Source organism: Puntigrus tetrazona, chromosome 16, assembly GCF_018831695.1.
Source record: "Puntigrus tetrazona isolate hp1 chromosome 16, ASM1883169v1, whole genome shotgun sequence".
NCBI classification, from domain to species: domain Eukaryota; kingdom Metazoa; phylum Chordata; class Actinopteri; order Cypriniformes; family Cyprinidae; genus Puntigrus; species Puntigrus tetrazona.
The window spans coordinates 14,059,367-14,086,669 of NC_056714.1; the positions used below are offsets into that span (position 1 = coordinate 14,059,367).

General features: G+C 39.5%; 1 protein-coding gene across 2 annotated transcripts in view; it reads right to left on the reverse strand.

Moving 5' to 3' along the window:
• Positions 1-1,386: 1,386 nt before the first annotated feature.
• The window catches only part of erfl3 (Ets2 repressor factor like 3), a 42,528-nt gene continuing 16,611 nt past the window's right edge, over positions 1,387-27,303 (reverse strand). Inside the window, exons 1-5 of one of the 2 annotated variants that reach the window (XM_043260681.1) lie at positions 18,887-19,100; positions 17,988-18,222; positions 7,502-7,617; positions 6,367-7,406; positions 1,387-4,920 (exon numbers count right to left, since the gene is read on the reverse strand). In XM_043260681.1, coding sequence (XP_043116616.1) covers positions 4,270-4,920; positions 6,367-7,406; positions 7,502-7,617; positions 17,988-18,019 — 1,839 coding nt within the window. In that variant the 5' untranslated portion in view covers positions 18,020-18,222; positions 18,887-19,100 and the 3' untranslated portion in view covers positions 1,387-4,269. Of the gene's footprint in view, positions 4,921-6,366; positions 7,407-7,501; positions 7,618-17,987; positions 18,223-18,886; positions 19,101-27,303 lie in introns of those variants that run through there. The other variant, XM_043260680.1, reaches the window with a different exon arrangement.

Consider the following 27,303-nt stretch of genomic DNA (forward strand, 5'->3'; position numbering starts at 1 on the left):
AGACGGAACCGAGTACTCTCAAGCGCCATCCTCAAACGGAAAAGCAACGCGCAGCGACCTCTGTCGGTTTTATCTCGATGAGCGTAAAAGTCCATCTACGGGCATACGTGCACGCGCCACTGTGTGGCGGCGTAGGGTTATTCGAAACACTGAGAACAAGGTGAAGTTCTCTAGCGGACATTTTTTTTATTGAAGATGAAAATAGAGAATTTAAAATAAAGCACTTTTTTTTCTAGCACTCAAGTGTCTTATTAGCACTTCTTCTCCCCAGAGCCCAGCCCTTTGACCCGACCCCCTCCGTGAAGTCGACCCCTTTATTTGGCTCTGAGATGCTGTGTCAATCAGCTGTCATACATCTATCCCTCTCCCCTACTCTCCCACTGGGCCACGGGGAAAGGCCTTCCCTCCTCTAGCTCTCTGAAATGCAGACGATGACCGAAGTGATAAAAGACATAAAAGGGAGACGACAGACAGAGAATGTGACAAAACAGAACATGACAGGGATGATGAGATGAACCAGAGGCAGAAAAGTAATCACAGGTTTTATTTAAGTCTATTGAAAGCGTTTTATTCAGCCAGCACTCATAATGAACACTGATTTGAATGAGCAGACAGACCCGATACCTACTGATACAAGAAGTTGCTAGTTACCAAGTCAGTTAAGGTAATCAGACGATGTCAAGTTCAAAAATTCACATAAAATGGTTCATTTGAACCTGTTCTCACACTAAGTTTAGGTTACACCCTGTGCACGTTCTCTTTCTCTCTGCTGCTTTCACCCTCAGACATAAAAAAGCAGATACTATAAAGTGGAACACATAGGGGAAAAAAGGTTTGCTATTTACTCTCGTTACACAATCATAATAGAAGTCACAAAATGTGTATGTTACTTTTTTATTAGCTTATGTAATCATAGCCCTCTTAAAATTAGATAATATATTAAGCAATATTACTTTGATGTTTATGGTACATACATATTTAGTATGAGCAAAAAGGAAGAGGGATGTCTCAAAAAAAAAAATCCATGGTGATGATTTTAGATCCAGCTTGTACTTCCTTTTTTCAGACAGCAGAGGTCAGTCTTAAAGTGTCTATGTTTTTATCATATCAATAAACTGGATACACCATGAATTTATAAAGAACTTCAGTAACTAATGGGCATTTAAAGTATATTGATTGGCATGTAATTAGAAATGCATTATTTATTTACTAATGAACATGCATCACAGTGTAGATGTAAAGATGCAGGGATCTCCAAAGTAATCAAAAATACACACTAAACACAAGCAGGAGCTTCTAGAAAACTCTGGAAAGGAGATTCTACTTCCATGACTAAAATGGACAACCTGTGTTGTAAAAAAAAAAAAAAAACTTGCAGAAACCAGATGGCTTTTAACCAGTTTAATTGACCCTGATTACATTTTAATTACAATTCTGAAAAAGAACACAAAAATGAATAAAGAAGGAATTAAAATGTTACATCATGGTATTAAAACCTGTTATTATGAATTATGGAACCACAGAAATAAATTTTGAGAAAGAAAGTGAGAGAGATAGAGACTTTTACACAATAAAACAATACACAATATATCTTTTAAAATCATACAATCCCCCGATGAAAAAAATTTACAAGAGCAAGAAATCAGTAACACTACAAAATAACAATTACATGACATGACTTGAGTTCAAATCAAAAGCCTGATCCTCCCCTGAATGCCCTTCCTCCATCCTATATCTCTCCACAATAACCAGCTATATTAAAGTTACAGGTTTACGTTAATTTACAAAAATTTTAAAATGTTACACTAAACACACTGTCGGGTTGCTCGCGGGAAGGCAGGGCTGGGGGAAACATTCGTAAAAGGATCTCTTACAGTATTGTATACAATGTTATCATGACTACAACATGAGGAGAAAATGTCAACAAAATAATGATAATAACTAATAATAATAATTAGGATGAACAGCAACATTGACATCAGAGAGCAGATCAACATGAGCAGTTCGGGTGATAAACAAAATAAAACTCGAAAAAGTGACATCCTGGGATAACCAACGAGAGCAGCCTAAGAGAAAACAAATAACGTCCCTCCTAAAGAGAAACGATGCACTCACTTTGTGCCCAAACTAATGTTTACAGACCACGCAGGTCAATACTGTTCACCCCATCTCAAATGTTTTCAATTTCGAGGTATGCCCGGGCGTAAAAACAAGTGCACCCCAGTTAAAGACTCGAGGAGATCTTAAACATAATCAAATCTGATTAAAGTGGGAATAAGGCAGCTAAAAGAGTTCAAAACCTTGAGGAGGTGACACCGTCACCAGTTCAATTTTGTCTTATGCATTATCTTAGGTATTAGAGACACCTCAGCCATGACATAACTCCTTCCTGTCACTGGAAAACCATTATATCATGGCTAGTGTCCGACTGGCCACCCCGCTGATGTCTCAAGTCCTGTGCTCAACGTCCACAGGGCTTTAGTGCACACAGGTTTATGAGGTTCATGATGCAAGATTTTAAAATAATTACAGCCTTGGGTGTGGTATGACATACATGCACAGAGACCTGCAGCCTCTGTCAAACACACACACACACACACACACACACACACACACACACACACACACACACACACACACATCAGTTGTGGCAGTAGGAACAGGATGTTGACGAGGTGCGTGCTGGTTAAAGAACCGAATGTGCCACATCATCTGTGGTGCAAAGCTCTCGTGCTCGCTTTGTTAGAGTCTTGGGTACAATTTAGTCTTTTGCTCATCTACCCCACCTTTTATCAACTTGATAAGAAAAGGCTCCCTTACCCGAATAGCCACATTATCCCTGAGGAGAAGAGTCAACCTTCCCCTCAAAACTAAATCTGTTACAAAACCCCCTCAAACTGATACATCTGTTAATGCTATGCTTTCCGTTTATAGTATGTGTAACGCATAATATATAAAGGTATATTGAGTGTATACTGTTTTTAAGATTTTTGTATTTCCTTTTCAGACATGCTATTAAAACAAGGCAATAGAGGCAGTGTGTGTGTGTGTGTGTGTGTGTGTTTGTGAGTGCAACTTCTGGCAACATGCCTTCTACTGTCTTTCTATACTTAAGTTAGTATTTCAATTCTGGTATTATGGATTGAAACTGCTATCGAAACCCCTCCCAGGAGTCTGCGGATGTTCTTTATGGCTGAAGAACAGTTAATCAGGACAAAGAATCAGCACTTGGTTCTAAAGGGTACATCATCAAGTGCCAAAATAGTTAAGAATTGAGTCTAGTATCACTGTACAAGCTTGTGAGTGTGTGTGTGTGTGTGTGTGTGTGTGTGATGCTGGTTTAGTTCACGCTAAAAGACTGACTATACAAGGGAAGCTTGTTATAAGTTCCCTAATGTGTATTACCTTCAAATCGTCATTTTAAAGACTAACCAACTAAGCAACTAGCCGTTTAAGAGATTTAGGAGCATGGTCTCTGAACCGCATGTTATGCCCGAGTCATTTCGTCCCTAACGGAATAAAAGTGATTCAGGAATGGTCCCAGAGGGGAAAAAAAGAGATAGCAAGAGTTTTAAGGTGAGCTGGTTTGGATAGAAAAGGAAAGGAGGGAGATATCCTGAGAACTTACACACAGCTAGATTTCTGAAACACACACACACACACACAAACAATCAATCTCGAATCAGACAAACATTTCATACAGGGAATAAGAACGGGATCATGTCTGTGTGCGCGAGTGTGTGTGTGTGTGTGTGTGTGTGTGTGTGTTGAGGGATTTTGTCCCTGAGGGTTCGGACGTCTGACCAGGCTGGTTTTAGAACAGTGTCTGTTTGTGACTTTCTGTGCATCTGTATCCCACCACATCACATGGAGACTGATCACAGTCTGTCGCTGAGGAAAATAATGCTGGGCTGCTGGAGGAGAAGATCAGGTCCCTCGAACCAGACCGGTCTTTCTGAGGCCCGTCTCTAAGTTCTCTTCGAGGGTTTCTGAGGGACAGCTCACAGGCACTTTGCAAAATAAAATTCTTTTCTAAAAATATAAAATATTCTCTAGTGCCAAAGGTCAAAGTTCTTGACTCCTGAGGGTAGCCTGGGGAACGGGATTCGATTAAGCAAGGGTCAGTTAGTCTAAGTGTGCAGTGTATGTGTCAGTATTACTGTTGTCTGTATCAGCAGTCATTGATCTAAGAAGAGTCCCGTGCGAGTGTGGGTCCATCAGCAGTTGTAGAGTTGTGTATCAGCAGTCGTCTGTGTGTGTCGATGCGTATCAGCACTCCTTGTTCTCCAGTGACAGCTGTGCCGTGGCTCGGTGGAGCTCGGCACTAACTCTGTGATGAGCGAGAGGAGGCGGGCTCTCTGCCTCTCCGCTCCCGCTCCCGCTTCCGCTGCTGCTCTCCTCCGCCATCCCGTTCCTCTCTCTCCCCCTCTCTTCTCCTCTCACTTTCTTGTCCTCCGCTTCTTCCATGTGCTGGTCCTGGTCCCAGCGCCGCTTAAAGCGGAGCTTCAGTGGGATGCACTGGGAGTTGGGTTGCGGCGGGCCACCGGAGGGCAGCTGTATGTCCGCCGGCTCCACGGGTTCGCTCTTTACAACGGTGGTACCGCGCCGGCTATCACCCGAGGAAGAGGTGGGAGGGAGGAAGAAGGGTGGAGGGGCGGGGGCTTTGAACACCTCCTCCTCCAAGTCCTCATCTGGGTGGAGAGCGGCATCTGTGCCGTTGGGCTGTTGGTGCTTTTGGTTGTGAGGGTAATGATTATGGTGATGACGATGATGATGATGATGATGCTGCTGATGATGACGGTGTTTATGGTAGTGAGAGGGGAAAACGTCAAACTCTTCATCTCTTTCATCAGCTTCTTCATCGCTGATGTCAGTTACTTCGACTTCCTCTTCTGACTCAATGTCAGATATAGGCTCGACCTATAGAGAGAGAGAGGGAGAGAGTGCATGTAGTGTCAAAACAGAGTTGGGAGATACAGATTAATTTCCATTTTACAGTTGTTTGTAATGACTGAAAAAATGTTTTTTCACTAAATATCATGCTCCTGTTTTTAGGCTATCTAGGACTGTGGTAATGCTGACTTTAAGATTGCTAAAATTACACATCAAGGAAGTAAAAGTGTGACAAACCGGTCTGATTTAGATTTCCTAAAACAGTTTGATAGGTTAATCGATTGTTTACCACTGTTTAATAAAGCCAGCAAAAAATTTCAACATTTTCTGAGATGTACTGCTTCATTTTTAGAATTTCTCAAACATGTTGAACATTTGAAGTCATGTGAACAACCATCAAGATATTTACATATGCTTCAAAGGTTTTGTGTTTCACTGTAAACACTTTAATTCAGGAATGAACTTCATGACTTCTGCCCACATTTTTGCCCTGATTTGCAGTATAGAGGATCAATGCTAGCTGCCAAAAGTCAAAGTTTATAGATTTCTGAAAATTGCGTAGTGTACGATGGGCACATACTCTACTTTTTTTCCCCACTTCAGACTATTTTAAACCAGTTGTAGAGCACGATGTTTTAATTTGTCATGTGTTTTCCAGCAGGCGGGCTAAAACAGTTTCTTCATGAGTCGGAATGACTTGAAGGGAGTGTATGCGTTTCATTCAAAGGCTATTAAATTGTGCAAGACATGAATTTAAATATTATTTATTTGCAGAGATATTACATCGCACTTCAAACCTCTGCAGTAAGTTTCATCTGTTTGTGAAGACCCCAAAGACCTCAATTGTGTAAATCTGCGAATGAATGTTCTGAAGTAAAGTGAACTTTAGCTGCATCCCAATCTGTCCTAAATAGAATTGAAAATGTCAAAATTTACATTTAGGATGGATGGTATCCACACTAGTACACAGGCTTCTAATGAGTTGGTTATCTGAATCAGGTGTATCAAATAAGAAAGATATGCAAAATATGCAGAGCAGAGGCTGACGAGAACAGGCTTGAGAACCACTGGTTTGATGTATAATGCCCAATTTTTCTTTGTAACCGTTTACTAAGTGAACAAGTATTTTATGTTTAGTATTTTTCGTATGTTGCATGGTGCGTTCCAGGTCTTAAAGTCTCTGCACACAGTTTGAAATTCTCATCAAAAGTTTTAACGTTAAAAATCACGTTTTTACACACTGCCTCTGAAACTTTCGCCTGTCGTACTGTCATTCAAAAAATTTGACCAGGTTCATTTTTTTGCCTTATTGCATTCATAGCAAGTATTTTAATAGGAAAGGATGACGAATAAGAAAACAATGCATACTTCGTGTGTTAGTCCGACTTAAATCACACCATCTATTTTATGTTCAACAAACAAAAAACTCTTTTAATGGTGCGCGTGATTGTATGGAGCCTAATTGCTGATTACCTTAATCTTGGGCAGCCCAGCGCTGTTTAGCGAGCCAGTTGAGGAGGAGTTGGACACCAGTCCTGATCCACTGGCTGAACTGAGGTCACTCCCAAACGACAGCGAGGAGCCCAGACCGGATGTAGATGAGGAGGACAGCGAGCCCTGTCGACCCTGACTGTCACGCTGTTTTCGGCCCAGCGGGGGAGGCTGGAGCTTGAACTTGAATGGCGAGTGGTGCTGCTCCTCCCCCAGGTGATGGTGAATAGGGTGAGCATGAGGAGGCGGGAGGCTGGAGTGATGGCTGTTGAGCACAGAGGGCCTCTCGGCAGGACCGCGATCGCAGCCCTGGGGTCCGGGCATGCCCTTGTCGGGCCGCTGAGGCTGAGGAACGATGATGTTTGGGTAATGAAAGAAGGCACGAGGGCTCAGGTGGTAATTGTAGACGCTCTGGGTGTGAGCCTGCAGGTAGCGCTGCATGTCCTCTGGGTTGAAGGAGAAGATGGAGCCAGGCATGGGCGACAGGGTAGGGGAGGGTGTGTAGGCCAGGTGAGAGCCTGGGGTCATGGAGAGCGCTGGCGAGAGAGGTGGAGCCAACAAGCCTGGGCCTCCGGGACCGGGCAGAGGCGACACGGTGAACGGCGAGAGAGGCTCAGGATGAACCCTGTGCCCGCCAACCTCTGACACCCGATGACCTCTGTGACCTCCTGGTCCACCGTACATCCTGAACATCGCCTCGTGAGACAGACGAGGGTGAACGGCCCCTCGGAAACCACCTCCACCTCCACCTCCTCCTCTCTCAGCCACTCTTTCTGTCACTCTCTCCTCGGCCGTGCCTCCGTTCCCGTCTTCGATCTCAGAGTTGACAGAAGTCCCATCGCTGCAGTCGGAGACGGAGCCACGGGCGATGCGGCGGCCGCTGAACATCCCCGGACTGCGCAGCTCCTCGCTGCTGGGCGAGCGCAGCACCTCGGACACCTGCATGTCCGATGGAGTGGATGGAGGGAAACGGAAATGGGGACCTGTAGGCACTGGTGGAGCACTTTGAGGAACAGGCGCTCCTGCGAAGAGACAAACACAGGTGGAAGTCTTAGCCGTGTTTTTGCATTTTATTTCGTAAATAAATGTATGAGATTTGGGTGTCCTCGCTTTGTACCTGCAGACCCCATGTCAATGAAAGGGTAGTTGACCAGGACCAGCTTGTTGAAATTGAACTTGTAGGTGAAGCGTTTTCCTTTAGTTTTATGTAGAATCCTCTTGTTGTAATAATACCTGCACAAAGACAAGCAGTACACATTAGGTTATTAAAAGTTCAAAAACAAAAGAAATGTTAAGATGTAAAATGAATAAGAAAAAAAATCCAGATTCTGTACTAATCAAATTAGTAGATGCATGACATTGATAACAGTCAAGAGTTCTTGCATGACTTCAAAAGATGCTTTTCATCTCAAATCATCCCGGTGAAAATAAACATCAGATTTGACACAAACTTGTGGAGTGTATGCAGTTTGAGTAGTGCAATCAAAAAATGGGACAAATTAAATACAATAAATTATATATACACAGTATATATATATATATATATATATATATATATATATATATATATATATATACATACATACATACATACATACATACATACATACATACACACACACACACACACACACACACACACACACACACACACACACACATATATATATATAAAATGCATACATAGTAAAATATTTTTGAAGTATTTATTAATATATTTTTGTGTGTTCATTTCTGTGTTCTGAGGTATTGTCAGGACAGCTCTGGTCACTCTAGTGCCTGTTTATATAACACTATAACCCACTGATAAATTCTCCTTTCTTAATCCCCTTATATAATCCCATTCTCTCTCTCTTCCTATCTATATATTAACCTTTGTCCTTCCCCAGCTCTTTACATAACATCTCTCTATTCCTCACAAACCTCCATCCATTTATGTAACTCCAATAATGTTGCATCTTTCTTACAGACCTGCACCAGCGAATGTGTGTTTGTGCGCGCGCGCAAATCCCTGACAACGATTCATCTTGTACTTAATAACCTTCGAGCCACAATTCTCTGTGAATGACATGTTTCAGAGAAGATGCTGACACTGAGCTTTTTGAATGCATAGAGGATATATTTACTCACCCTGCATGTGTGTGTGTGTGTGTGTGTGTGTGCATGAGAGAGAGTGAGTGAGTTCAGACAGGCTTGTCTGTAGAGATTAAGCCGAGACAGACAGATAGTGTCTTGTGGTCAGATGAAGACGTGAGCATGTGTAAATGTGTTTGAGTTGTGGTCGAAATGATTTGAGTTTCTTTCTCTTTTCATGTTCAGACGAGCATGATGTCTTTTAAAGGAGGGGAAAAAAACGTCACTACGGGCACCAAACCACACACTGAACGCACCTCCGAAACAACTATCGCCAAAGACACAGATGTAAGCAGGTGATCAGTGATCATGTGACCCACGATAACACTCTGAGCCACACAGTGAGATATAAATATACTTGAGACAGCTGTGGATTAGCATGGCTACCAAATACACCAGCAGCAGTGTTTGCATGGGTAGACATCCAGCTCACACAATCTACTTACTGTACTACTGCACTGTCTGGCTGGAGGTGGTAACCTGAGCTTATATGACGATGGATGAGAATGCAGAGAGGAGATGAAGGGATGCTCTAACGATCCTGAACAGTGATGTTCCAATCAACAGGCCAGCCAAACTAACGCTTACTTTCTACGGCTGTCAGATACGACTGGTTCTTAGAAAAGCTTTGCACCGTCACACAAAGCCGTCGCTTCATATGCTTTCTATGCAGCAAGCGGATGCTTTTTCAAGGCGGAGGTTAAACTTACCTGAACTATAGTAAATTGTGCTTTTATAATTGTGCGTGTATAATTAAAAAAGGATTTAACGGTAGTTTTTCTTGAATTGTCACATTCTGTATTTTTCTCAGTGATATGACGCTTAAAGACACGATGTTCAGGTTTTAGCAAAACTATTCCTTTTATTTTTCTGTGAAGTTTTTAATTTCCCTAAATCATAATTGAAAAAAAAAAAAAAAAAAACCATCGAAGGACTTAATTATTCTAGTTAATTATTCTTAGAATACAATACGCAGTGACACTGTTAAAATATAATAATAATAATAAAAAAGTATAGAAATAGATTCAAAATAAATACATAGACCCCTACTAAAAAAATAAACCTCATGGCAAAATAAATAAATAAAAATTTGACCTTTTTGTGGAACGACCCCAACAAAATGTAATATTTATGAAGTAAGTTTTTGTAAATTATGATGAAGTTTCCATTTAATTCACGACATTAGGGAAAAAAAGTATTAATTTTTATGTTATTGTTACACCACATGGCATTTTCATCATTCTATTTTTAAATGAAAACTTGTTTGACAATGGTATAAACATTTTTTAAAACCATCTGAAACTAATTTGAAAACAAAGAATTTATTCACAAACGTTATTTTTTGTTAAACAGTAGACCCTCTTTTATTTGACCCTAAAACCTGAGTAAATCCTGTCAAAAAAACAACATGATTTTTGATTTCCTTATCAATATTTGTGTTCTGTTTTCAAGTAAAACCAGATAAGCAAAACCGCACAAGATAATGCAGAGTTGTTTACAAAGACTGTATCTTAAAGTCATAGTCTACATGACACAGGACAGTGTATGAAAGAAGTGCCGCCCACCCCTCACGCATGTTTGTATGTGCACCCACTCTCTCAAACACACTTTAAAGAGCATTTGAACTGACTTCAAAGCAGAAGAAAGGATTCTTTGAGCATCTGCATCTAGTGGCAATGACCCTCCTTCTGTCACACTCCACTCACTTACACACCTGTGAACCCACACGCTGGTGCCTGGTCGAACACAAAAACTGAATGCTGAACAACATTTTCAAAGGATAGGATATAAAATGACCAAATCTGAACAGATGCAGACAGGCACATCTACTCTGGTGACTAAATGACTTTAGGTGGTACAGTTGAGCAGGTTTCCAGGAAACAATCAGATTTTACTGGGTTAGGACTTGGATTAAACGGCAGATTATTAAAAGCTTTCAGAGTCAATATTCTGTGACTGACGGGAATATAGGAGCTAAACAAACACTACAGCGATTCCTGGTATTCGCAAATCAGGGCCTTAACGACACGCTTTATAAAAGAGACAGAATAAAGAAAAGACAAAGAGGATGAGGATTATCAGTCAGATGCTAAAGAGGAACACATTGTGCTGCTTTTTACAGTCTTACGTGGACTTGTTGTGCTGTATTTGTGAAGATGATTGGAAGAAGAAAAAAAATTAAACCAGAAATATTATCCTTGCAAATTTCTTTTCAAGTATCATTGCAAACTTTGAAAAGATAGACACAAATGTCTTGAGAATTTCCCAACAATATTTTTTTTTTAAAATGTACTATACAAGCATACTTAAAAATCTGACATTAAAAAAAATCATATACTAAAAAAAATCTGAAAATATCAAAAACATTTTGAAATTATACAAATAAAACATACAAATAAAAAGAAAATACACCACCATCAACATAAAAGATCTTCACAAATCGGAAAATATCCTTAAAAACATTTGGAAAAAAAGTAAAAGTAAAAAGTTAAATGTCTAAAAGTCTAAAATATCATTAGATATCCTTGAGAAATTGTAAGTTATTCAAACATCCTCAAACATCTAAAACTATTCTCAGAAACATTTGAAAAACATCCTAAAATGTAAAAAAAAAAAAAAAAAAAAAAAAACCTCCACAAATGTCTAAAATTAAAAATGTCCTCACAAAATTAAAAGAAGAATAAATAAAAATAAAACTTACAAATTTCTGAAAATCGGCAGAGCTTAATGGGAATCTCTCAGAAATATAAAAGTTTATGGATTACCTCTGATTTATAATAATGAAAAGGAAAAAATACCACTCTAAGGGGGCATTTACCTTTTCAAAATAATTCTTAAAAATTCTTTCATTCTAAGATCCCAAAGAGTTTTCTGTTAAAGACAGGGTTATGGTGTGGTTTAGGTCTACAGTTCTTCTAATTAACTTTCTATAAACAACAGAAGCCCTCATTTATCTAAAACGAGTGAATCGACGGGGTGGGGTACGAGTGGGCCTGTGCGGCTCTAGGGCGGATGGTAAACGGACAGTGAGATCCACTCCATCCATAAGCTCTATTGAGAAGCCAGAGATAAACATCATGTTTTGTATGCTGCGTGTGTTAGCGCGTGTCACTGTTACACTAGCGTGTGTATGTGTGTATCTCCACCCACTGAGCTAATAAAGAGCTCATTCTGTCCCTGACAATAAGACCCAAAACTGCCCTCAAATACACACGCACACACACACGCGCATGTCGTCATCCTCCTCCAAACAAAGAGAGCTGTTGTAGGACAAGGCCTCTGACCCACTCTTTCCACAAGTACACACACACTCACACACACACACACAGTCAATCTTAATCAAATCTCCAAAGAGTGAAGGAGAAAATCATGGCCGGCACACAATCAACACTACATCGGTTCCGAAGCTGAAGATTGCATTGAGAACATCAAAATAACACCATAGGTATGTTTAATATGATGAAAGACTTTGTCAGAGGGTTTTCATTTCCTGAAAGGAAAAAAAGCTCTAGAAAAGTTGAGAAAGCTAAAAGATGCAATATTGTTTGACTTTTTATTATATGGTCCAAAACAATCTTCTTTTGAACTTCCCAGAAAAAAGAAACTTATACACCGTGTGTCGTACACACAACGTGAAGCCATGACACGCCATAAAATGTATCTTTTCCAGTTTTTCTCCTAACTGGGGACACGCACAATTTCTTTTTTAAAATGGTTTCTATTTCCGCAGCATCACGGCTGTAACAACAACATGCAAACTATTACAGTGATCATGATTATGTGCTTTCTTTAACGTTAAATGTATCTAACGTAAGTTTGAATATCATATTGCACGACTTAAAGCCATACTCAAAGCAGACTGTTTACCTCAGATCTTTAAAATAATTTCAAGCAAACTTGTACGTTAAAGCTGCAAACTCAGTGCAGTGTTAGACAGGTTTAATATTTATGAACTTGTCCATTTTGTTGCGAGCGCAGTGCGCTTCCAGGGAGAGCCCGCCCACACACTCTTCTGATTGGCTGCGATATTTGATTGATTCTGTTACATCGCATTGTCTCGACGCATCTGGATTAAAGGGGGTGGTTTATTCCTTTTCTGAAACAACTGACCGCACGAGTAAACACTCGATCGAATTGAAAACACTGGGGTTTATGGACTATGTTCATTTGTTCAGAAATGTAAAAATATTAATTCTGCTCTTAAAAACAAATAAAGAAACAGTGTAGAAGAGTAGTTATTATGTGCAAACAGTGAAAACACGCCTAGTGATGTGGTCTTGAAACAATAAGGTTTATGAAAGAATCTTGATTTTTGGAACTATGGCTTCGACTGATTCAAATTGGTCGCATGACCAGGAGTTTAAGTACACAAGCTCTGATGAGTTCTTTTGGGTCAGTTTTGACAAAAGAGGGATGAAATGTAATAAGGTAGGGAATGGGTATTTGGGCGTCCATCGTGCTCGGAGCCAGACAGGAAATGTCCTGACGTTCAGTGGAACATCAACAGCGGGACAATAGAATTCCATTTTTGCGGAGTTTCCACACGCGTGTGGCAGGAAGGCGATGAGGCGAGTCCCAGCGAGCCGTCTGCAGGAGAACATAATTGAAACAACACCCCAAACTCCATCAACATCAAGTCAAATTCCAGTCAGGATTAGAGCATTAGCCCGGACTTCAACACATGCCACAGAGTGGCCAAGAAATGGCTGAAAAGGAGCGTTTGTCCTGGAATAAAAGGACGTCACAAGCATGCAGGGTTGAATGTGAAAGCCCTGTTGTGAGTTTGAGAAGTGTCATATTGAAGGTATGAATCAGATGGAGGAGTAGAGTGTGGGATTGTGGGGTAGGGAGGCGGTGTAGATGTGGAGGAATTGCAGTGAGTCATTGACATCATAAAAGAATAAAGAAAGGAGGAGAGGAAATAAGACAAAGGGAAACAAGAAGAGAGGAGCAAGTCCACACTATCTTACAGGAAAGTTCTAACTCTATTACCGGAAAATAATTGCAACCCATCCTTCAGTTTATTAAAACAATGATTATTACCGCATTTATTCATCTTGGCTAATTTACAAAAACATTAACAATATATAATCATATGTAGAAATGAACATTAATGTGATTTTAAATGCCCTAAATAATCTGTTCCTTTCAGATAAACATCTTCATACAAAATAATAGGTCTGACTTTACTTCAATGTTAATGATGTGAATTGAAATAACGGAAGTGTCTGGGGAATTGCATTGGGATGAACATTACAATGGTTTCAAAAGGAAGAATAAAAATCGTTAATTTGTGCAAAGTTACAGTGAGTATTTCTTGTAACGTGGCTCTATAACCTTTTCATGATACGTGGGAGACAATTTAAGTAACTTTATAGCCCAAATACCACATTTTTTTGTACCAAAGAATTAATGCGAGCGCTTACAAAAAAATACAACCTACACATTTCTGCTTTTAATTCCGTGCCCTGTAGACTTCCACTGCAAGCGCATTCACAGTAATGCGCTGTTTTCCCTGACTAAGGTCTGCAGAGAGAGGAAAGAACAGAGGACTCAAATGAGAAGTTATGTGTGGCTGCTTGACCTTCTGACGAGGGCGATGCAAATATCTCCTGCCCAGAACACAGAGAGGAGCTCATGCTGAGAATGATCAAAGCACAAGGTCTCTATCTGACAGCAAATGAAGGTCCACCAGTTCAACGATTACCAGGTTCAGATTTCAAAAAGCACTTTGTGCCACTCTTTGTGCAGCGTTGCCAGATTGAGCAGGTTGATTTGATTGAACTGCGAAAGGTGTGCTTGAGCAAGTAGACTAAAACTATTTTGAGATGATTTAGCTGCATTTAAAAAGAAATATAAAATTAAGAAATTAAGTAAGAAAAACGGTCAATACTGTAATAATAATGTGTTGCCAAATTCTGAATGTTATGCACCGTTAACTTATACGAAGGTAGTTTACACAGTCTGGCAAGAAAACAACTTTCTCAGCAAAGTGGGAAAAAAATAAAAGAACACCTTCAAAAGTATGTTACAATGACCCTAAAATCATTTTCTGTTGGCTATATGAGACTGAAGAAATTGAGAAATGTTGCATCATGGGACTTCTCCCCTGACCTGGCCATGCTAGAAACCAGTGCTCTCAGGATTTAGCACTTTTGGTGATCAGATCACTTATTCCTCGATGCTTAATGACTATGTGCAAACTGCAAAGAGCATTTCATTTGACACTACTTAAATACAAATTCCAATCCTAAGGATTACAGATCCTCTCTAGATGAGCGCACAGGCTTATGCAGAATGAACGGTCCAAATTCTGAAAGCGTTTTTTGCTCTGACTCTAAATATATATATATATATATATATATATATAAAAAATAAAAAGGTATGGACCGACAATCTGGCCACCGTATCTGTGTCAGCGTGTGTTTGTCCAAGTCTGACATGCAGGGACAGTATGAGACGAATCATTTATAATTACAGCAACAAGTAGCTTGGCTTCGTAGCTATACTTTCTTTCAAACACGCAAGGCAAAATACACATTTGTAATAACAGAGTGAAGAGGAAGGGTGACATCATAGTTTAACACAGCTGTCAACTTACAAACAGTTTACACTTCACCCTCGTTATTCTTTCTGTTTTGTAAAGGAGTACGTTTAAGATCAAAATCTGATCTGGAAAAAAACTAACAATAGGCTAAAAATAGAGAAGAAGCGAAGTAAAGTAGAACATGGATTAACAAACATAAGTGGTCGTGCTTTTAAGACAGTGTTTAAGACAGTGATGGAAAAACACACCAGCACATGCGCGCACACACACACACACACACACATTGTGTTTACATGTTTTATAGGGACATTCCATAGGCGTAATGGTTCTTATACGCACGCACACAAGTATTAATCCTGCACTACACTGTTAACATGGGATCTTTTCAGTGTTTGCAATCATGCCAAATCTCTCTTCTCTAACTGTCTCCTAACTGCCATGGATTACACAATGCGGGTCCCTGAGTCCAGTCCCATAGTACAACGTTACACACTATTGCTGCAAAATCTGGCTTTACGTCAGTTATCAGCAGTACACATAGAAGCTTACTCACGGATACTTCACTAATGTATCACGTTGGGAAAATATCGTCAGTTAACGTGTCAATTATTGTTAAATCAGTGAAATACATCAGGTCATGGTAGTAAATTGCGTCATAATAACCTCGCACTGACAACTGATTTATAATCATAGGTGCAATTTGGTACATTTAAAATATATTGCTTTTAAATGTAACAACAAATAGCAAATATCAAATAACAAACTACAGTTTAAAATTTTAATTGTAAGTACTTTACGTTCGCTTAGTAGTAGTTATTTTTTTGTATTACCATGTCAGCATTTAAGGTTTTTTTTAATATCAAACCTGAGTTGGAATAAATATACAAACACAAAATAAAACCGAATAAGCACAAAAATAGATTTTTTTCTAAATTAACAGATGATAACTAAAAACTAAAAACTTCAATTAACGTCATACTAAACAAGTCCCTTAGTGTGGTAGTCAACACATACGAAAGTTATCATAAAGCATGACAAAAAGTATTACAATATTAATTAAAAAATGTATACAATTTTTTAAATATTTAATTAAACATAAATATAAAGTCAAGCCTAGTCACATTTATATATATAAAGCACTTTTAACAATACAGATTGCGTCAAACAGTATCAAATTGAGTGTCAGTAATGTATAATGACAAGATTAAACACTATTTCAGTTATAAGGCATTTCATTACTGAATTCAGAGATGTCATTGTCTAGCTCAGTTCAGTTAAAATAATATCTGTGTAATCAAATCGACAACAATCGTCAGGTGTATTTACATTTTAAAAAACAATTACTCCAAAATGCTGCACTTAATTCAATGTGTATACTTGCTGCTTCTTTGTAACAGTTTCTTATATGTATGAAAGTAATTTCTAAATGAAAATTGTTTCTACTCTACAAATGGCAGAATTACTATCTCTTTAACAAATCCCGCATCCACTGTAGTGGTTTAACTGCACTGGATCATACACTGATCAGTAGAGTGTTTGATTGATTATGTCAAGCACTGAACCCTCATGCGGCGTAACTCAGCCCTAGCGTATGAGGTCTGGCCTGAGAAGCCAGAAAGTGGATCACTCTCCATCCACTTTGAGGATCAGCGCTGATCTGCTAAAGCAGGTGAGTCATGAACGAAAATAAAAGGTACAAATGAGCAAATGCAGATCAGGTCAGAAAATGAGTGAAGGCTAAAACCGTCAGCTGCTCAGAATACATTGACCTGTCTGTACTGTAATGAGATCAGCTCCTGCACAGGTAAATGGAGCGGGATTACTGAGAGATCAGACTCCATGCAGTTATAACTCTCCAGCGGAAGGATCAATCCCATAACGCAACACAAGAGTCGGATGCTTCGGGCTGCATCTACATTTAGACTGAGAAGAAACAGGCCTCAGTCTTCATAAATGGTTAACAGGTTAGATGTGTTTGAAGATGGATCGTGTTTTGTAATGACCAGCATTGTGTTTTTGATGATGGTATAAGTAGGAAAAGACAGACCAGTCGTAAATAACAAAAGGGACAAACCATCAAAATAGTGGTTGCAGAAGAACATTAAAAGATCCTATCCTGCCTGGCCTGAAAACGAAAAGTAACCAGGGACAGCTCACCCAAAAATGATAATTATATAGCCTAATTAATTACTCACCATCATGTTATTCCAAAGTCTTTCATTCTTCTTCGGAACACAACTTTTTTGACGAAATCCAAGAGTTCTCTGCCCCTCCCAAAGATAGCAAGGATACCACCAAGGTCCAGAAATGTAAAAAAATTGTCTATGTGACATCAGTTCAACTGTATTACAAAGCTAAGATATTTTTTGTGTGCAAAGAAAACACAAATAAATGACTTTATTTAGCAATTCATCTCCTCAGCGTCACCCTTTTGCTATTTTGGACCGCATGAGGACATATGCACGCACTATGAAACTATGAAATAAACAACGTATGCATATGCTTTGATCCGAACGTACATAGAGCATGCATGTACATACATACTTTAGATAATAAATGTAACTCTCAACTCTCAATTGATTCAGTGAAGTTGTTCTTTTTGTTTTCTTTGTGTACAAAAAGTATCTTTATAGCTTTGTAAAAATGACAGTTGACCCATTACATTTACTATTTTAACAATGTTTTCCTACGTTTCTATACCTTGATTGTGGTAATATCCTTGCCTACGGGAGCATCTGAAAGCTCTCGAACTTTCATCCTAAAATATCTCTGAAGATGGACGGAGGTCTTTGGAACTACATGGGTGAGTAATTAATTATGTAATTTTCCTTTTTGGGTGACCTCTCTCTTTAAACCACAAGGGGGATTGTGTCTGAAAGAAGTATACTGTAAACTTTAGTTTAAACAGGAATAAAAGACTTACCTGAGAGCTCTGCTGAGTTTGTCGTAGTTCATCTGAGGTTTGCACTTGCGGGCGCCCCACAGCCTGGCCACCTCATCAGGGTCTTTGATCACAAACTCCCCGTAATCTCCCTGCCAGGCAATCACATCATGATACTCCTCCTTCCTCAGCAGCTCCAGGATAAAGTGCCACAGCTGGATCTGTCTGGAGCCAGGACTGGACTCGGGCTTATAGGCCCAGTCTGGGAACGCAAACCCTGCAGAGAGAGAGAGCCAGAAAGACAGATCAGACTCAGGTTGATATGTAGAGATGCAAAGAGTGGCCATGTATGCCATGTAACAAAATTCCATGTTACAACTCTGGCCATGGCCAATACCAATAAATGGCCAATATTATAATTCTTTACATTTTTGTCTATGTGCACTGAAAATAAAAATCGCACAAATTATAGCATCGCAACATTATAATATGAGCATGATAAATGCATGCATTTGCTTTGTTAATTGTAATATTTATGAAATCTCAGTGTTATTAAACCACTGGCTTTTTAAAACAATAACTTAAAAATAGGGGACATTGGCAAACTCAAAAAGTTTACAGTGCTGACCAATATATACATTCCTAATATTCATGCATTAAATATAGTTATGAAGTATTATTACTTTTTGGCTGGAGGTTACTGGAAATTAGTATTTATTATTAGGTCAGTTCAATCTGTACATTTACTGGATCAGATTGCAATAGCAAGCGTATTTTCTACTTGACACCAAAAAAATATTTTACAAGCAGGTAACAGAATTACCTGCATAATATGCATGCCTTTTATGCAATGCAAGTCAATTTAGTAAACAAGCTACTACTACCGAATGTACAAATGTACATCTTCAAACAGCTCTATAGTAACATCTCTTATCAATCACCTTGAGGTCTGAGTTGAGATTCACCAGCATCCTCACTCTCAATCTAACACACAATCTGATGCGATTGGCATACTCTAGAATCAAGAAGTGATTTGAAAGGGCTGCAGAGAGGATGGAGGGTGTCCAGTCACTCAGGGTGAGGACGGGTGAAGTGGGGTCAGGAGGGGTCAGGTTAGGCTGAGGCTGGTAAAGGTCGGATAGGGTAACGGCTCACAGTGGTTCCTCAACAACTGATCCTCTTAACACTCAGTTTCACACACAGAGGCCCTTCCCTCTCTCTCTCTCTCTCACACACACACACACACACACAATTTACATTTTAAAGACTTCTAGTTAAATTTTATAGCATAACCCTAAGTTACAATCAAAGAGTAAACTTTCTGCATTTATACAATAAAGAACAACAACCTATTTATTTTATACCACTTTTACAAACGAAGACATCTCCTATAGGAGTCTTCTTCACATTTGCTTTACTTATTGGTACAAATATATCCCCAAAGTAAGTTTAAGTAAGTTTTCTTTTACCAGACGGCTTTACTTTGTGTTTTAACCATTATTCAAACTGCCTGAAAGATCTCTAATGGAGCTACCTTGAGTTTAACTGCATTTAAACCTTCGCTTTATTCTTCAAATCACTCCTGCAGAATAAAATGTCTTTTCTGCAAAACCATTCTCATTTATACCTTTAAGGCATTTGGGATCATTTTTATACATTTAGATCAGACTTTGTAGAGTTTAAAATCAACCTTGAATCAGTTTTGATTTTATTATAAATGATCCGAACACTCCTCAGCAACTTCCGATAATTTACCAGTTCGTAGAATCGGACAAATCACTTCCTCCTGATGACTCAACACATCTAAAATACACACTCAAGAGGTTGTTTTTCCTGTTTCTACCTGCCAGCAACCTGAACAACATTTTATCTTTCTTCAAGACAGAAACCCAGTGAAACACAGTGCCTTTTTTGTACATTTTGAGAGGCAGTTGATAAATAAATGTCAATGTGTTTTTACACCCAGACTGGAAAGACGTTTATCACCCTTTTGCCTTCAGCAAATGAACAGAAGTACATTTACCGAACACTGAGCACATCCTATAACCTCTGCTTGCTCTCAAAACATCACACACACACAAACTCTTAGAGGGTACATCTGATTGCTCCTTTAAGAGGTCAAATGTACCATGCACCAGAGAGCGAAGTCTGACTTCAGGAACTGCAGACGGGGATCTGGTTTCACAGCTCACATTCTCTCTCTCTCTCTCTCTCACTCACACACACACACACACACACACACACACACACACACACACGCACACGCACACACACACACACACACGCACACACACACGCACACACACGCGCACACACGCGCACACACATGAAAAGGATCCTTGCTAAGAAGTTTGAGCTAAATTCAATATGTCTGTCAAAGTCCCTGATGAACAATGAATAGGAGAGTCACACACACACACTCCACTCACCAGCAGGCACAGATACAGTTACTGCTCTATCGTAACGCACATACAAACATCAGTGTTGATTCACATTCAGATCTACAATCACTCATAAAATTCAACTCATCCAGCTCTCTGATTCAGGTGTGATGTGAATGAATGTGCTGTGCCAGTCAAACAATCTCTATATTCGCCTCTGGGTGAACGGCTGAGAACAAAATCAAACAGTGAGCTCATGTTTTAGGATGAAACTTCTTCAGGCACTGTGTGTGTGTGTGTGTGTTATTAATCATGTTACAGGTAATTACAGAGTGTCCTGGCATCAATGCTGTGCAATAACATGTTTCTCACCCACATCGTACCACACAACATCTCAGCATTTCTCAGAAATACACACCTATAGATATTAACACACAAATATGAACACTACGGTTTAAAAATAAGGGGTCTGTGGGATTTCTTTTTTTTTTTTTTGTTTTTTTTTTGAAAAAGGTATTACATGTTTTCAAAGCTGATATATTAACAATTTTTGTTTGATATAAATATTGTACATTTTAATACAATTAAAAAATATATTTTAATTTCTTTGTAAAGCCATTACTTCAGTCTATAGCGGCACAGACCTTAAGAAAGTATTTCTTTATGCTGATCTGGTGCTTAAGAAACATTTGTGTTATTAGTTAAAAACAACTGCTTAACAAATTTGTAAAAGTGTGAAAGCGTGTTCTTTAATTAACAGAGAGTTTGAAAAAAACTGTTTATTTTAAATAAAAATATTGGTCACACTTTACTAACTGTGACTTCTACCTCAAACCACTACAATGACGACGCTAGAGACTGTTCTGATGGCATTTCATTTTTCCAGACAAAAGCCTCTCAAACTAGGTTATTATTCCCCTTTGTTCTAATTCTATTGGTGGATTAGGAGACACTCATTTTAATACACCTTTACGTTTGGATTTATGCACAAAATGTGTCCCAAAAAAGATTTTAAACTGAATTTTGGAGCTGAAATGAATAAAATCTGAATGGGTCCTTTGATATACATAATGCAGAAATTTGGGGAAAATGAAACAGACAGACAGACAAAGATATTAACAACAGTCTGAAATCAAGTCCTAATCAAACAAGTCATGGAAACTGTACATAATATAACAATTTCTTGTTTTTGAAAGTGAACAACTCGTCCACGTGTGATGATGAGTTGTGTGTCCTAAAGGAGTTTGCGAGTATCTTAATAGCATGCTGGGTTGTGTGAGAGCGTATGACCTCACCCCAACCCCCCCCGCGCCCTACTTAACCTTTGTGACCTTCGCCAACCACCACCCCCGAACCCGTACGCCGCCCTCTCTCCCACTCTTTGCCCCGCTCCCCCCCCTCCTCCCCCAGGGGGAGACACTAGATCCCCATTACAGAAGAGAGAAGACAGACCCACAAACACACACACCGCATCAATAATGCAACAACCCGACTGCCTTGAGTGTGTGTTGTTGGGAGATATTCTCTCTGTCCTGGGACACCCGAGTGTTTGAGAGTTAAAAAAGAGAGCAGAAAACTTAGAAGAATGTGGAAAACTGAGCGAGATGACAGAGAGAAGAGACAAGACAAGTAACAGAAGAGAAAAGAGATGCGAGAACAAGAAGGAAAAGAAAAGAGGGGGCCTGAGGAGGGAGTGGGAGAGAGGGAAACAATAGAGAGAGGGAAAGGGGGATGGGGTGAGAGAGAGAGAGGGATGAGATCATAGCTCTTCTAGTAGTCTGTTGTCACTCAGGTCAAATTGCCTCCCTCTCTCCCTCTCTCCCTCTCTCTCTCTGAGGCATCGATTGCACTCAAGAATGTAAATCTCGCAGGCACTCCTGCACTTTAGACTTACATAGGAAGTATTTAAAGAATTCAGAGCATCCGAGGAAACTACCGCTCTACTCTACACAGTGGCGTGTGCATACACAAAGAAAGACAGGGCGACCCACAGAGACGCACTTTCACACTCTGTAGTGCATTTCAAGACCTCATTCCACATTTTCCTAAAATGTCTGAAAGAGGTCAAAGGCAGGCGCTACTGGAGGAGGGCAGACGTGCATCTGTCACTTGAACCGCGCACCATCACATCCCAAAAAAGCTCTGGTCTTTGTATCAATAGCTCATTCATTTTCTCTACAAGAAAGCAGTTTTGACATGTACTGGCATTTTGGCAGAAATGTCATTTTGACTTTTGTGGTATTTAGTTCGTGTTCCCCCGGTTTCACAGAGAAGGATTAAGCCTAGTCCTAGACTAAATGTAAATCTGAGCCGTTTCAACTGAAAGCAACTTATACTGACTGATCTTAAAACATGTCAGTACCTTTGTTTTGTCTTAAGACGCACACCTGTAATGCTTTTTTTTCTTAGGGAATGTTTATAAAAATGCCTTTAATGTCCTAATTGAACTATCGCCTAATCCTGGTTTAGGCTAAGCCCTGTAAACGGGCCACGATATTTGACTTTATAATATTCTCAAACCCTCTTCACCCGAAAATTAAAAATTTGTCATTTATTACCCTCATGTTATTCCAAGCCCATAAGACTTTTGTTCATCTTCAGAAAACAAATGAAGACATTTTTGATGAAATGTAACAGTTTTCTGACTCTCAGTAAACAGCAATACGTACAAGGTCATTTAAAGTAGTAAGAACATTGTTAAAATAGTCCATGTGACATTAGCGGTTCAACTGTAATGTTATGAAGCTACAATACTTTGCCTTCAAAACTAAAACTTTTTTAAAGAAATTAATATTTTTTTCAGTTAAGGACGCATTAAATTGAAAACCTCGCAAATGTTATAGTCTTGATGCTTTAATAAAACTATATGCAAAACCATTATGCCGATAAAATACTTTGAAATTGAGAAAGCGAGCAGACAAGAGAGAGAGAGACTCAAAATAACTTCTCAAAAAGTTCTGAAGGAGTTTCTGTCAGGCAGCACAGAGGAGGGATTCAGCTGTTGGCTGGAAAAAAAAGCAAAACAAAGACAGCTCTTCCTCTGTCTCCTCTTTACTCAGATGGGAGCTGCCAACAAAGAGAGTTTGGAAAAAGAGGATGAGAGATAAATCAAATTCATTACGATTCAGAAGGATATCATTCTGCATCGCTCTCCAGAAGTACTGCAGCCTTTTCTTCTGTTTCCAACAGGACTAAGCAGTACGGGCGCAATTTAATTTCCTGTATTTTCAGTGGCACTACATCTTTACGTAACATACACTGGACCCGTGACTGTTCTCTGGTCATTTTCACACCATTGCTGAGGCTGTGAGCAAGTATGTGTGTGTATATGTAAGCCGATAAAAAATAACCCTGTTTGACGAGAAAGGAGACAGATCATCAGTGGTTTAACACTAACAGGTGAGTGTGAGGGCTGAATATAGCACAAAGTCAGCATTCAAAGCGTGTGTCTTGAGGCCACAAGTGAATTTGTGAGTGTGTGTGGATGAGCATGTTGAGACTGATCTCTTTTAGACAACACACTGTGTGTCTTAAGTCCTTTCCTAATGAAGCTTTTCTCAAAACTGTGCCACGTTACCTGAACAACATAACCCTCCTCACAAAAAACTGCTTCTTTATAAATCTACAGTTTTTAAATTCAGCGTTATTTAATTTCGCGACGTGACATTACAAGCTGCTTTGATATAAAATAAAATATTTAAAAGAGTTAAAACGCACATTTTCCAGTTATTATTCGATAAGTTCAGCTTATGAAGGTACAAAAGTGTACTGCGCTGTAAAAATAAATATTTTTAGTTCTACTTTGATTGTAAAACTGAAACGCTGCATGTGAAATGAGTTCTTACATGGCGGCTTAAGAGTTTGCTGTAAATGTAGGTTTTAATTCCCGCATGCTTCCGCATCACATTATTACAAATTCTGCATTAGGCTAAACTGTGACAGGATCACAATAATAATCCTTTAGAAAATGAACAGCTACGTTTGTTTATACTAATCTTTAGTGTGACAAAAACTCCACACCAGCACTGGTCACCTGTTGGTAAAAGAGTGGTTTTACCGGCTAAATGCAACGAACTAATGTCGTGAATTTCAGAAAATATAATTGCTGAGCAGAGTGAAACCATACTGCTGTTTAAGATTATTTATACAGAGGAAAAGAGAGAGATCGAGGATTATAACAGATGAGTGTGAACCTGTGTAAGATGAACGGGGTTAAATTTAACCGTCCACTGTAAACACTCACACGCACACAAGAGCCGTTTCATGATGTGCCTTGAAGAACTTATAAGACCAGGGGGTTAGTGGTGGCCTTGAAGCTCCAAAAATAGACACAAACACACTGGGGTTATTGTTTTAGAGATAGAGGGAGTGTGGGGGCAAAGAGAGAGAAAGAGCAAACGAAAGGATGAAACGCAAAGTTAAGGGGTTTCACACTTTTTCGTTGTTAACTTTCTTCTTTGACACTCCAGTACTTCTCCAACCAGTTACAGCTATTTCCAGGAACCAGCGGAAAAAGGGTGGAGAGGTACACAATGAAAAAAAAAAAAAAAAAAAAAGATTTGCATAATTTCTCTTTTTGGATTGCTGAACACAAAAAGAAAAGCACTTAAAACTATTACTTGCTCAGAAAGCTCACAACTAAAACACACTGTAGTGAATGATAGTTTACCCAAACATAACAATTCTATCATCATTTACTCATCCTCATGTCAATCCAAACCTGTATGACCCACTTTCTTTCAAGGAACACAAACAAAAACTTATCCAAACAACTCTTTTCTGTACAATGAAAACACACGGTGCAACTAAAAAGAATGAGAAAAAAAAAACAAAACAGTATCCCAGTGACCCAGAATCCACCTAAGTTCAACCCACAAGGCCACATATTCTTCGAAATATTCTTTTCTCCACTGAATAGAGTAATATGGGTTTGGAGCAACATGAGGGTAAGCAAAAAAATGACTTTTTGGGTGGAATACTCAATGTTTTTCTCCGCGCACATCTCTTTAGGCATTGTGAGTGTTGAGTATGTGCACAATATTAGTACACAGAGGAGAGGTGGAGCATCCCGCGTCCCAGAGCTCGGAGTATATTTGTCTTCTCATCCTCCGCTCATTACACTTCTATCTCTCCTTTCCATCTCTCTCTGTGAACATCACTTATTCACTCATTCCCTAGACAAGAGCCACTCATCCCCTATCACTCTCTCTCTCTCTCTCTCATTTAAATTACCATCTCAAACTTCTCACACTACTGCAAACACTTCATTCTATTTCCACTCTCTCTTTTTCACACACACACACAAACAAAGACTATAGCTATATTAAGATTAAGATTACACAGACGCGCTGTTTTTACTAAGATAATCGCATTTACTTCATCCAACCCATAAACCGAGCTTAAAGGGATAGTTCAGACAAATACCTTGTTTGAAACTTTTAATTTTTGTGAGGATTATCTCTTGATTATTATTATTAGATGCAAAGCCAAGCATAAATTGTGAATCGTTAAAATAGCAAAGCACACGTAAAATGCCATTACATGTCAGTTTTGGGCATGTTTAAATTTTGCAAGGACAAAATTTGTCCCTCACAACTATAGTCACACACATACACGGTCTCTCTTCAGCTAGTGTTAATGTTCCATCAGGTAGGTGTGAAAATGAGAGCTCAGCCCATCCACCTTAACACATTAGTGATCAGATCGAGTGAGTGTTGGAGTAAGATTGTTAACGGACCCAGTACCCGCCCCTGGTGAACCCCTCTTCTCAAGGTCACTTTCTAAAAGGTACCCCGATTGTGTCACACAGCACAAATACATCGCAGGTATTGTCACCCAAGTGACGCAACAGTGTGACGTGTCATTGACAGGCTAGGAAACTGACAGGTTATATCACCCCTATGTCACTAAGCGTGTGGTTGAGCGCCTGTACAGCAGGAGCAGTAGGGTTAAACGCACTAGAGAGTTACAGTAAAGTGTGTTTGCGTACGCATCCATGTGTGCGCATATGTACGTGTGACTGGGTGTTTCCTGGAATGTGTCACCATTGCGGTACAGGAAGTTAGCAACTGTTCTGCACCACAACAACATCTCTGCTTCCTGTATATGTGCGTGCATGTGTGTGTGTGTGTGTGTGTGTGTGAGGGACAGATTTTGACTCGAAGCATCTGCACTATAACATTTGTCACTTTCCTCTCATTTGAATCAGATCTGATGGGGGTCGCAAACTTTCAACGAGAATCACGCCAACCGACGCGCAAGCATTTAGCAGCGCGGAGTGATAAAGATAATAAAGAAAAACAAGCAACAGGCGCAGTGTGTGTCGGTGTGTGTGCGAGCGTGCGTCAGCGCTGACTCAGTGCGTGAGCGTGTTTGTAATTCAGCCTTCACAACGCAAACAATCTCTCTCCTCCATTCCCTTGCTTTCTCCATCCTCTCCCTCCCTCTCTCTCCTGGACACCGTCTCCTAGCAACCAGACACTTCAGGCCTAAAAATAAACCCCTAGAAATGAAGAGAACAAGAAATAAAACATAAACGACAATTAATCCTTTCACCAGAGCGTGAGTCTCAAATAGAAAAGGTAGGAGCAAGAACGGAGCGCAACAGAAAGAAGTAAGGCCCAGAAGAAGAGAAGAAAAAAAAAAAAAAAATCAGAGAGAGAGCCAGCAACAGGTATTTGTTAGTTTTCTCGTGCACTTCAGCACTTCTAGTTTGCTGGGAAGTGAGCTGACATTTTTAGAGTCCACACGCAATATTACTGAGAAACTCTAATAACCGCAATGGTTTTTAAGCCAAAGCAGTTATATTTAATCTTTTTCTAAACCTCACCTCCAAAAACATATCAGCGTCATTACATTACATTTCTTTTGGACTGATAACTTGAAATGACTTACACTTCACACAAGCTAGAAGTGATTCCCTTTTTTTCCCCAAACACTCTATACTCTCACTTGCTTAAAGTTAAAGTTCTTGCTCA